Source organism: Mytilus galloprovincialis, chromosome 1 (assembly GCF_965363235.1).
Source record: "Mytilus galloprovincialis chromosome 1, xbMytGall1.hap1.1, whole genome shotgun sequence".
In the NCBI taxonomy this organism is placed as follows: Eukaryota; Metazoa; Mollusca; class Bivalvia; order Mytilida; family Mytilidae; genus Mytilus; species Mytilus galloprovincialis.
In genome coordinates this window covers 123,952,962-123,966,848 of record NC_134838.1, presented here as the reverse complement: position 1 = coordinate 123,966,848, position 13,887 = coordinate 123,952,962, and the positions used below count along the sequence as shown (strand labels likewise).

The window sequence follows — 13,887 nt, the reverse complement described above, 5'->3', positions numbered from 1 at the left end:
TACCTTCTAATTCTATATAAAAAAAACACAACTAAGAACTACGTTTAATTCACTTTGACTACTGATATGCAAACCTAGAAATATTTCATAAAATAGTGATTGAAAGATTCATAACACTTTGAAAGGATAATTCAGACACGTGTTACGCGGGGAGCATGTTTTAAATTTGTTTACAAATAATAATGTCACGTGATCGCGCACTGACCTCAAGTTGCATCGCCCTTACAATTCACTAATACATGACCATTTTCATGCAAACATGCAACGTGAATGTGATTGGTTATCATATAATACAGAAATAATGCATGCACAGTTTAAGAAGAAATTAGTTCAATAAATCGATGCGATTTTCACTTTTGACACGAATAGGTCGGGTTGACATTACTGTCATCGGAGATAATATTGAGATAAATGGGATAAAACGGACCGTCAAAAAGGTCTAGAGGAGCACATCAGTAGAACCTTAACATTAATAAGTAATACTTACCAAAATTTCTCTAATTAAAGAACTATATAACTGAAATTTCACAAAGATAACGGTAAACATTTTGTTGATGGTGATGATGCTATTATCGATCCGTTGAATTCAGGGTCAACGGAATTTTTTGCGTTGCGTTTTAATCTATTTTTATTGCGGGTTCCACATATATAAATCGGAATTAAAGAAAAAATGGAATGTTGTTAGCAGAATCAAAACAGAAATGATGAACATTGCAACATTTTCAGCAAAATATAAATAGGATGGAGGATCTGTGTATTCACATTATTTGTAAAACTCTCCTTATTCATGTGAAGCGTGTGCTTTACATCGAGGCTTGCTATGCTTATCACTGACGCCACAGTACTTCAACCAATCAGACAATGTTTATTTTGGGCATTTGACTTTTTTTAACTCAGATTTTGGAATATTTTAATCGAAATTATAGAAAAATGGAATGTTGTTAGTACATATAAAATAGAAAATGATGAATACTTTTAGCTAAAGATAATTTGGATGGGGGTTCTGTGTATTCACATTATTTGCACAACTCTCCTTACTGATGCCATATTTTGGAATTTCCGTGACCTAAATGGTTCGCGAAAATTAATATTTTTATATATAGTATAGTAAATAAAATTATGAAATTTGAAATCACAGATGTTATGAAAAGGAAGGATTTTAATATTCATTATACGAATCTGACATACTAAAGTGGACTGCTAGGAACATTTTAAAATATAATATAACACCACCTTATTTTCATGACAAAACTTATAACACGAACTTCAAACTTTAATTGAATCATCTTAAATTATTGTTGAAATATTTACCAAACGACCAGAAATAAAAATAGACATATTCGCTAGCCAAATGTTACGAGTCATGGCTCACACTAGTCTATTACTGACTATCTTTGAAAAGGAACTCTATTACCATTAACATTTAAAGTATGAACTGAATGCTTCTTTTCGTAGTTTAATTGAAGTGTTTGGCGCTAATAATGAATTGTTTCCAAAAACCAAAGAAAAAACATGCAACCATATAGCCAAACAATTCTTAGTGAAAGGCATAGATGAACTTATATTTGTGTTGTAAAGAGATACACACCGAAACATTATATATATAACGCAGAAGCGCTTAATATATGCACAAGTTTTAACTATCTTTAAGATGTGTATGTCTGCTGGAAACTCCTCCTCGTTCTACACAAAACTGAAGTTTTACTAAAGAAGGTTTTATAATACGATCTTTAATATATTCATAATTTTTTTTTTCAGTTCACCTACCCTGATTTTCTTTTTTTAAACTACATAACAAAGTCAGATATCCCGCATAGAGTTTAACAGTCTATTGTGTAAAAAAGATTAAAATTTGTTATGAATTTAAAGGCTCATTTCTTTGTCTATTCAAATATGATCTTTCATTAAAACATTTTGTTAAAAACATGTTACAACCGTCCTATATATAGTTGTTATTAAGAAAAGCTAAAATATACAAAAACAATCTGTTCAATAGGTTTTTAAAAAAAAAAAAGAGACCCTATAACTGCAGTCCAGGACATATACATAAGAATAAAGATCAAATATAGCATTGCTATCAAATTATCAAACTTTAATTGACCAACGATTTGTTTTGAAGACAATAATGTGAATAAGAAAACATCTTAAATATGATGTAAAAGAGGGACGAAAGATACCAGAGAGACAGTCAAACTCAGATTAAAAAATAAAGTAAAGTACACACTGTTCTGTTTAATTTCTTGTAAATAAATATACAAAAGGCTGCAAGGGACCTGAGTTCCTTATCTGGCAAAAAACTACAATATTGCAAGGGAGTTCTCTTTTCAATGACTGTATACAACACTAGAAGGTAGACGGAATTAAAAATCCAAGAGACCTGAGTTAATATGTGCACTTACGGGTTGTTTTATCAGTTGTGTGTCGCCTTAATCGTGTCAAGACCATGTGAAGGTCACCATAACAAAATAAACATTTCACAATTCAAATATAATTTTATTATGCTCAATATTTTTCATCAATATTATGCTGTAATTCTTAAAAAAATATATTAAAGTATCTTCAACAAAATAAACTTAATTGCATAAAAATCATAATTGCATGAACACAAACAAAAATATATTAATAAAATAGTGGAGTACCGTTGTATTTTTTCACCATTTTACAACCTTAGTCGAAATGCGAAATGTTTTGCAAAATGGTGAATTCTCATGTTGTGGTTCTGTAGAATATCTTATGAAGATGATATTTTAAGCAGTTTTAAATGCCTTTATTTAACTTCTGACTTTTATTAAAACATACATGATCCTAATGGGTATTCAGGATGATTATTTTTTTTGTAACATTCATGATGCAGGGTATAAAACGAGAAAACATAGAACCTTTGTGCTGCAACACGTATAAAACGAGAAGACATTGTAATGTAACATGACACAATGTATATACCGAAAAAAACATTGTAACGTTTCGTGGTACAAAGTATAACTTAATCTTTCACGATTTATCCTCTCACAGTTAAACTTTATATTTAAAACGCTCGGCGAGCCTCGCGTTTTAAATTTGAAAATTTACTGTCTTGAATGGTTTAATATCGTATTTACACACAACACAGTGGTAGAATCTATATGTAAAGTTATGTAGTAAAGGGTATTAAATATTGTAAAGTTACATGATAAGGGATATAAAAGAACTCATTCATAATATGACACAAGTACACACCCGTGATATCGCTGGTCCGTGACTGAATTAAAGTATATAACTATGCCTAAGCCTTATTTTTGTAATTGGTATTGTCATCTTGTAAAGTCATGTCAATTATAAGATACACAGTTTTCTCTGCTTTCAAATCTTTCTGTTTGAACCCGTCGACCTGGAACTGATCAATTATTGGTAACATTAATTATTTGGAAAACAAAAGGTCCTGGTTATCCAGGAATGGAGTATGTTTTAATCAACATCATTGTCCTATATTAGTTATCTTAGAAAGTCTTGCTGATTGCTGAATAAAACTACAATAGGGAACAATTTGACAATGATTGAATTTAGTAGTGTCAGCCCTTTGATTATGACCCGTGTATATAGCAAAATCCTAAATACACCGTTTGGTGGTGCGCCTGTAAAATGCGGAACGTACAGATAAGGTAATAGGTAACAGGTGAATATACTATTGGTATCGGTATCGGATTCGACCCGGAACTTGTTAATTATTGGCAATATTAATTATGTAGAAAACAAAACGGCCTGGAGTGGTGTAATTTTTAATCTACACCATTGTTCTATATTAGCTATATATAGAGTTGAATTCTTTGATTTGTCGTTTTTACCCGATGACGGCTGACAAATTGGACCTCGTTATTTTAGTATTATAGATAATGAAAGGCATAAAAGGAGAGGATTTTTCGTTACGAAGAACGATACAAGGTATGGAGGAAGCTGATGTAAGACAAATTTTTTTTTAAATCGATACAAAATGTACTTTAAAACATAATTGGCAATTAAAAACTTCGGATAAGCAGTAATTTTGAGAACGAAAAAAAAAACCAATCATAATAGTTTAAAAGAAAAATATCTAATACAGTGTAAACAAAAAAACAATTATGATATAGTTTAAAAAAAACAATTCTTATAGTCCTTCTACAGTTCAAGAAAAAAAACAATTTTGATACAGTATAAACATTCATGTATTGATTAAAACGACATCGCCCTTTCTTGTATTGAATAAAAGTACAATGAACAAACAATCGAATTGATTAACATGAAAGACGTTTAGTTCATAAAAACATTTATACTTTCACTTGATGAAAACCGGATAAAATTATAAGAACATGAAAAGGCAAACCGTTAATCATGTATGAATTGTTGGTCCATGCATGGGCGTGTACCGTGCGATATTTATTATATTATGTGATACCCCAATTTGTCGCTCGTACTTTGCCTGATGTTTGAAAATTTTGTTTAAAAATAACACACATCAGCAAATGCAATGATTTGAATACATATGTGTGTAACATTCGATATAATTATAAATGTAAAGACCCCCTTTTCCATATGCTTATGGATTTGGCTTAAAAGACACCCTAAATTAATAATAAATGATATTAAATTAAACCCGAATGTCCTGACCTATAACAGATGAAACATTACGGAACAAATAACAAACATATTAAACAAAGATAGAAGAGATTCCTAGATGCCGTAATTTAGCTCATCCTATAATCACCAACATGTCGTTTAAAACGCCATGTCAACTTTTCCCACAAAGTACCAGATTTTTTGTCTCGTACATTTTTTGGTTGCATTTGATAAAACATTTGTTCTTGTGCAAGTATATCTTCACCAGGATCTAAACCACTGTCGCCACTACTGTTACTCTCTAGACTTCCGTCTTCTTTGTGTCTCATTCTTAAAAATTCTTCATATCCACCAGTTCCTATATCTCCATCAACAATCATAGTCCGTTCTTTCCCGCGCTTAATATAACGCCCTCCAGCGGACGTACTTTTAACACTTCGTATAGTCCTATCATCTACGCCCATTTTACAATCAGCATAGGTTATATCTCGTAATGTTTGTCTTTTCATACTACCGTGTTGCGTCTCGGTATGTTTTGGCTTTTTAACAGGCTTTAGTTTAGGGGCGCTCATCTTTGAACGTTCCGAGTACTTTGATTTTTGAATCGGTGGTTGTTTAGTTTTAGCATTAGGTGTCCTTGCATGTTTGATGTTTTTCCTCCAAGTAAAAGGCTGTTCATGGAAGCCATCATCGTCTTCCATATATTGGGAGAAATCCTCTCCGTCGTATTCTTTGACTACCTTCCGGTTACGCCGGTTGCGCCGCGGTGGTGGAATTGGCTGATCGTTGTTTTCGACAAAGTCAAAATTCATCGTCGCCTCGTGTTCCTCGTAGTCAGGTTCTGGGATATAAGGATATTCGTCGTCTGAGGCATGCGATGATTGTGAATTGTTGCGTCGTCGACTCACATATGATGAAGTCGGAACACCAGGTGCCCTCCTCTTCTTGTAATGTCTTGGTATTTCGTTTTCTGTTTCTGTATGATTGTCTTCTTGTTTACCTTCGAATAAAGGATTAACCACCACCTCCCCGACATTTACTATAGTGTCATGATCCGCGAAAGCTTTGGCATCTTCAGCATCGTAACTGGGTGTAACGTTGGAATTCGTTTCTGCTACTGGCGAATTTTCATTGTCTTCATCATCATCTGCTCCAAAGTAAGTATCCAGAACAAGTGGGACATCTTTGTCCCCAATTATCATAACTTTCTTCTCCTCTATCATATTTTCTTCATAATCAGGTTTTATATCAATTGTATGATAGATATCTTCTTCTGGATTTATATTGCACTCTGATTTTGATTTCGTCTTAAACGATTCAGCAGACGACAACTTTCTTTCTTTCGTCTGCTCAAATGAATATTGTTTGTTATAAAGTTTATTTTCATTAGGTGGGAAATCTGGTATATTTGCATCTTCATATGGTGACTTTGGAGCAGATGCTTTACTGCTATTTCTAGATAACAATATTTTTGGCGTATAATTTCCAATTTTTGGCAAAAATACTTGAGTCCCTGGAGGAGGTGGAGCAGCTCGGTTTTTGTTAAAGTTTAATCTAGATTTTTGCTCATATTGCTCAATCTTGTCATGAACGTTGATGAATTGAGACGACGATGATTCTATTTCTTTTAGCGGCTCTGCGAAAATTTGATCTACACTCCTCTCGTGTTTCTGCTTCCAGTCAATCGTTGAAAGTGGCTTCCGAGCCATTATGGTTATCTAAAAGAAAGAAAAGAAATTCATACAATTATTTTTGATAACAAAATTATTTGCAGCCTCAAATATGTTAAAACTATCTTGTGTGTTTATGTATGCGTGTGTTTATGTATGCAAGTGTTTTTTTAAACATATATTGCCTCTAAAAAGTTACAGGTCACCAAACGACCTTCAACAATCAGCATTACCCATAAAATACAGTAAGTTACCAAGGCCACGTTGTAACAAAAATTCCAAACAATCAAGGAGAAAACAAACAGCATAGTTTATACTTCAACAATGAACGAAAATGATATGATAATCACTGGATTCAAGTTCATTTATATATTCTAAATAACAATCAGAACCAGGTAAACAACAGACTTTTACATGGTTCTGCGACACCTCTCATGTTTAATTCTAATTTGCCCTTTATTCGTAAAACAAGAGTTCACACGCTGCTGCTTTACTAACCATGGTTGATTTTATGTTGATAGTCGCTTATGGTTTATCTTAAGTTGAAAGTCTTAAAGATAAAGTTTAACTACAAGCATCACATAAACTTAACATTATCAATGATCTATTATTAAAGTGCAGTCAAGGTCAGATAAACCAAGCCAGACATAAACCAAACATCATTGACTCATTGCTTAAAGTATCTCAGAAGAGGACATAACTATGACCATCACCATGAAAATGATGTCAAGAACAGGTGGTATCTATTGCACTTCGTGCAATCTTTCCATGACCCCCTAAAATGACATCTCTTGCATTAAAAATCTATATAATCCTTATTAATATAACAAGTTATATTATGGTTTGGTTATAGGGGGTGGGGGTGGGGGGGTGGGGTCTGAGACAAGTGCTTGTGGCTCTCAGGTGTAAACTTTTTCTATGAAAAAAAGGGTGACTGGTCCATTATCTTTTTTCTAATTTAACCCTTAAACAAACTAAAGATCAAATTTCAGTACTCAGTGATGTGGCAGATACAACTACGTATGCATTCCAAAATATGTAAATACTTCTGTAATAATGATCCACTAGGAAATCCACACAAATCTCTCTAAACACATTCACTCTTTAGTATCAATTCTATGTATTTAACTTAACAATAACAATCCCATATTTCTTGTGCGTCCGTATATCGCTTTCAATTCTGAAAACGACACTTTATCTGTATTTTATCCCATCTTTTGTTGGTCTCATATGGTGTGAAATAATTATATTTTATATCTTCTGTATAAATATCTTTCTTCAATCGGAGCGTGACAAAGCGGCTATTGTCGGGATTATGATTTCGAAATCTTTCTGTCCTGACCTATACTATGTTTTCAAATGCACCGTAAAAAACAACTCCTCGGATCATTAAACCAAAGAACTTTGGTCTTTATACTAGTTAATGAAAATATTTTATCCTGTTCTCATGACTGACTGGGCCATGAGGAAACTCTGGTGCAAATAGTAACCTCTATAATGTGCTTTATAGGAGCATAGATATAATAGCCATACAATTACTCCTATCATATATATATATATATATATATATATATATATATATATATATATATATATATATATATATATATATATATATATATATATATATATATATATATATATATATATATATATATATATATATATATATATATATATATATATATATATATATATATATATATATCTATGGAGTAACGGACAGATATTTATTAGTGTGCAGACAGACAAACATCTAACTGTATTATATACCTTCGAAATAGCAATAATGTTGCGATGAGAAAAGAAGATATGAGAATACTTTTGACATTTCTCGAGAAAAGAAGATACATGAGAATACTTTTGACTACTAGTATTCATCGTATTCGATTTTTAAGTAGAGTCAAAAACTACTTGAAAATATATATATACTATAGTCATTTACAACGTTTATCGGGTTCAACGTTTCATGAACTCTCCATGTAAATATATGATTTACCAGACTCTTCAAGATCAGTTTATATAGAAATCGGTTTGAGTGCATGGTTGTCGAAGCTAGTTTTACGGAATATTGAAAAAAAAAGTTTGCTTTTTAAAAATACTTGCTTAGATTTTTATTACGCGGCATGTCTAATAGGGATGACGACAAAATTTAAACTTGTGATGAAATAATCCAAAATGAAACTGGTAGATGGTACAATATTCCATCTGTTCTCTTTGTAAAACATGATAAATAGAACAGATACTGGTACTTAATTAAACACAAATTCGGACGAGGACACTACAATTTTACGAAAAAGCGAGATACACCACGGCCAACTGAGACAAATAATAAGAACAGAGAAAAGACATGAGTACATAGAATACTGCCAAACTGAACATTCAGCAACACGAACCCAACAAAAAAAACGACTGTTAACTTATGTACTCCATTTAAAGGTGAGCAGTTCTTGTTCCATTAGTTGCAGTGGTACCTAACACTACAGGGAGATAACTCTGTAAAGTCAGCTTTAGAAACGTTTAAATTACGTTGTGTTGTAAAAGGAATATTTAAAAGCTTCTCAATGATCAAAATTGGTGTTTGTCAAACTGCTATATAACCAGTGTAATTTTTCTGACAAACCGGTTGGTTCAAAATTTTTGAAATTTTTATATTTAAATACTTTAACAAAATTTTATGAAAATTAAACGAGCCAAATTAATTTTAGTGAAAGTCAGTTGGGTACCACCTTAACTCATGACAGTAAAATTCGTAGACAAATTCTATCCGGTGATGTCACAATTAGAGAAATGGCACCGAGTTCTACAAATGGAACATATCCGTGGTCATCTGTACATATATATTCCATAACAGTCAATAAAATAAACATACAAATCTAGATATCAACGAATTACGATAAACATAAACTGATTTCACATCGAATCATCAAATCTATCCACACAATATGCTGTCTCCATGCCACAAAAAAACTTAATTCATGCATGTTATCTTGCTGATTTCATCAGAAAAGTGTAATTAGTGTTGTGGCACTGTTCTATTATAAATTGGTTGCTTCACTCGGTACCTGGTCATTTATTTTGAACATTTTGTTATAAACATCATTGTTTTTGCAGTCAACATGTGTTCTTAAAACGATCAAATGACTCAACCGAATATTGTACCAACCGTGAGAAGGACAAGTCCTAAAAAATATTTCCCAGCAACCGAGGAGAATCTTCAGGTTAAACTTTCATTTATATTTCACAAGAAGACTGTGACATTAATTGGTGTTGTACTATAAGTTGACATCTTCCTGGAGTTACATATTGATTAACCAACAGCAAAGTGATTTTGCTATCTGATAGTAGTTTTCTGACAACTATTGTGATGTGGTCAGCTACACATTGACTGGAGGTGATATTGTACCAATTAACTTACTATCAAGCAAAGATAAACGATCAAGAAGTTTCTTAAATATCTATGTACTATGAATTTCTATCAATCAAACAAATGTAAAAAGAATTTAAAAACTAGTTTTTCAGATTTGGAACAGTCATAACTTAATTGAATCTTAAATTATGGTAGTTCACTATAGTAACCTATTCCGTATTTATTATTAAACATCATAAAATATAACATAATAAGAATCTTACATGTTGTTATTCTTTAGACGATATACATAAACTGACAGGGGGTCATTACAGTTTCTTAAAAGTGAACTATAGACATCCTTAACCCTAAATATAGAAACCTAACATCAATGATGGTTTTTATAATTAAAGTTTTTTTTTTTATATTTCAACTTATTTTCATGCACTTATTCAAGTGTTCTTGTTCTAATCAATACGTTCTTACAATAACTGTAGATTGTATGCGCTGTCCCATTATTCTTATTTTTCACTGTATATTTATTTAAGGAAATAAAAATGGGGCCTGTGGCTCAGAAAGGCTATTCCTAATAATAAGATCGAGTGTTTTCTTTGTATTTGAAGCATATATATATATACAGATACATGTGTCCGAATTTTCTCACATTAGTTAGTAAGAAAAAGCCGAATTAGCCAAATAAATCACATGTTATGGACAAAACTGTGAGAAGTAACATTAAACGTACAAGGACAATTTTGTATTAATCTTTAATGTACATGTCAAAATCTAGAACCTTGACTGCAGACGTGTATTTATAACATCGTGATATCATATTAATGGGTGGAGTATTTTAAATATTGAATTATGTGACATTATACTCAACTTTTTGTTCATTTAAGTAAATATTTAAAACGTACGAACTACTGAACCGTGAATTTGCTAAATAAAATTGTTGAAAAATCCAACGAAAAGGAAAAATGTATCGTACTAAAAATGAAAATTGTCCCTTTTACTTGTCAGTGTATCTGCCCTGGTTCCGTCGTTCACTTTGACCGTGTAATGAGTTAATTTATGGTTAAAAAATACTTTTATATATTGCTTAACATATTTAGAGAGTACCAGTAACAGTCGGATACTACCTCCGTATGAAACGGCCCTATGAAACTTTATAAATTCAGTTTTCGAAACTTTTTTTCAGATACCTAGAGTTATGCGGGGGAGGACAGCCGAACAGCATTTATTAAAGAACTTTAACAAGTGTTGGGCGTAGAGGGAAATGCACTACACATTATGCATTTAAACGACAAAGAAAAAAATAAGTTTTAAAGGTGGTTACCAAAATATGGAACTTTATCCGTAATGTTTATTCTGGTATCCATTCTGCGTTAATAAGTGCAAACCATGAAAACATCAGAAGAGAAAGCGAATTCAATTATGTGATTATAAGATAGCAGATTGTCGGAAGTCGATGGAAAATAATTTTAAGTAGATATTAACATTTTACACATATTGAATAATAAATTGATGATTTGTTTCCACAAACCTGACGTAGCAAGCTCACTAAACTTGATTCATAAGAATTTATACTTTCTTAATCTGCATAGTTTATATATTACAGAGAACATCAGCGGTCCAAATCAGAGAACATCACCGGTCCAAATCAGACTGAATAGTTTATATATTACAGAGAACATCACCGGTCCAAATCAGAGCTCTCTCAAGGACCAAATGAAATAAAATATCATTTTGATATAAAATAAATTTGGGAAGCGTACATCTGAATATATTATGTCAAAAATAAACTTACTGACTGCACATGGACACAAAATTTTAATTACTAAAGACAAGGATTTAGGAATTCACAGAACATAATGTGTATCATCTGGTTTGATAGGCAGCTCTTTTTGGGTGGATTTTATTAGAAAATTAATTGTTTATGGTGTTGGAGATTTTTAAAATCTTTTGAGTCCTTCATACCTGAATGAATCAAACTCATTAATATAACTTCATTATAAGTGTCAAACCAAAAAATAAATTTACCTTTATGGTTATTTTTCTTTTACATTTCACCCCAAATTCCAAACATTTTTGCTCTTTTAATTTGTAAATTTCCGTCTCCTACGATAACAAATAATGGTAAACATGTATTAGATTCCTAAAGAATACTTATATCTTTTTTGGAGAGATCTTCAGAAAGTTCAATCCTAATATTATCTTGGTAACACGGCTTCAGTCAAAAACCCACCGATGTGAAGGTATTCCAAATGAGGAACTTATGAATTCTCCACACGTGTAACTAGCTTTTCGCGTACAAGATTTATTTATGTGTTAAAACCCCTGTTTGCCATGTTAATTCCTATGATCAGTAAATTAACCCGAAATTTAACACGTAACAAGCCTAGTTAACATTATAATAAAAGGTAAACATGTATATCTTTAGTTGTAATCAAATACCATAGTGACAAACTAAGGTATTACAAAAAAATTTTCTTTTCCTTTTCGGATACACAATTTTTAAGACGTACCTGAATATGTGTTATAACTTCAAAGAATTCCGAGTTTCATGAGAGAGAAGAGAGCCGCCATTTTAGCCAGGTTTTCGTGTTTACGAAGAAGCATTTTACCTATGCTGATTAACAAATTCGATCCAATTCATTGATCCATAGTTTCTATTGAAACCAGCTCAGCCGTAACCAATATCATATAGGGTAGATTTCTATTGGCGTGTATTTAAATCCATTCACAACCTAGCCCATGTCATTTTTTCTAAGTTCATTATTAAGGTATTGAAATTTGAAAATTAATACATAAATTTTGTAATTTTTTAAATACCAAACGTAGGATTTTCTACAAAATATTTCAAATAGTGATAATTATATACAAAAAGACGAGAAATGTTCATACTGGATGTAGTATATGTATAAATATTTTGTTTTAAAATGATTTGTAGTCGATGTAACTCAACTCATCAATCATTGAAATATCACAACAGTTTGCCATGATAGAGTATGCTTGCTCTGTTTGGGATCTAAACTTACAACAAGACATAGAGAGCATTGAAAAAGTTGAAAGGTGGAGTTTGTTACTAACAAATACAGAAACACATCAAGCATTGGTAACATGTTACAACACCTTGAATAGAACAGCCTCTCTGAAAGAAGAAAAGATTCAAGATTGGTAATTCTATATAAAATTGAACACGAAAAGGTTGCAAGACCTAAAAATGATAAATTAATCCCACAAAAAAGACATATCCGCCTCTGAATGGAACTTCTACTTCCATTTAATTCAAATAAAAAGACAAAAAGTACTGCGTATTTACCTTTCTGTTACGTCCTGTCATGTAACTTGATAAAAAGTAACAGCATAGCCATATACAGTAATAGGTAGGATTATAAAGACACTTTTGCTGATGAAACACAAAGCTCACCTACTATATGACAAGCAGTGTGTGTAATATATGTTAATACCGTCGTATAATTCTAAAAACCTTATCATAATATACTGTCTCTATATTGAATGACAAGACAGGGTTTTGACTTTTAATAACAGCAAAGAACAATTGTACAATTCCAGTACAGTAGATGGTAACAGAAAGGAATTTATTTTTTAATGTTGTTTTTTATTGCCGAGACAGATTTTTCATATAGCAAATAGAAGTTTAAAAAAAATGATTATTTTGCTATTTTGACCAATTTGCGATAATGTATTTTTCTAAGACTATCAAAAGAAAGGAATTGTTTTGAAAAAAAAATCTTTCCTGTTACCAACTCTGTCCTGTTACTGAAGATTTTGTCATGTTACCTACAAATCTGACTATAATGGAAATTTACTATATTTCTTAACCTTATGTATTGTATTGCTAAACATATTAATTGGCTTTGGATAAAATTATGCAGGATGTGCTAGTAAACCACAAATAGTATCTTTACCTTATTCCTCATTCACATTAGAATACTTCTTAAATTGATTAAAGGGAAAAACTGGAATTTTTGGTACCATTTTTTACATTGGTAATATATAGTTCAATTATCACATTTATCAAATCTAAAATGACAACTGTTCCTGAGTCCACAATGTTTGTTCTTTGTTTTGTTTTGTGCTATTAAAATAGAGGTTCCAAAGACATTATTTTTGTGTTTTTCTCATTGCCCAAAAATAGACGTTTTCAGATATTGTCTCATATATAAATCAATCGAACAATATGTAATCATCGGATGAAGATGGAATATTGTATACCTAAACAAGAAGAATCGATGTCTTCTTGTAAGTTTCCTGTTGTGACATAAATTTCTACTT

At 31.6% G+C, this 13,887-nt stretch overlaps 1 protein-coding gene across 1 annotated transcript; it reads right to left on the bottom strand.

Moving 5' to 3' along the window:
• Positions 1 to 2,472: 2,472 nt before the first annotated feature.
• Positions 2,473 to 12,269, bottom strand: LOC143056877 (uncharacterized). Its single transcript, XM_076230056.1, has 2 exons — positions 12,114 to 12,269; positions 2,473 to 6,287 (listed from the first exon to the last, which is right to left on the bottom strand). Exon 2 carries the CDS (start codon positions 6,276 to 6,278, stop codon positions 4,698 to 4,700), a length of 1,581 nt encoding a protein of 526 aa, XP_076086171.1. The 5' UTR covers positions 6,279 to 6,287; positions 12,114 to 12,269; the 3' UTR covers positions 2,473 to 4,697.
• Positions 12,270 to 13,887: the final 1,618 nt, after the last annotated feature.

What these genes read in the sequence shown, in the direction of transcription:
- LOC143056877 (XM_076230056.1), bottom strand. Translation starts at nt 6,278, where the DNA reads ATGGCTCGGAAGCCACTTTCAACGATTGACTGGAAGCAGAAACACGAG.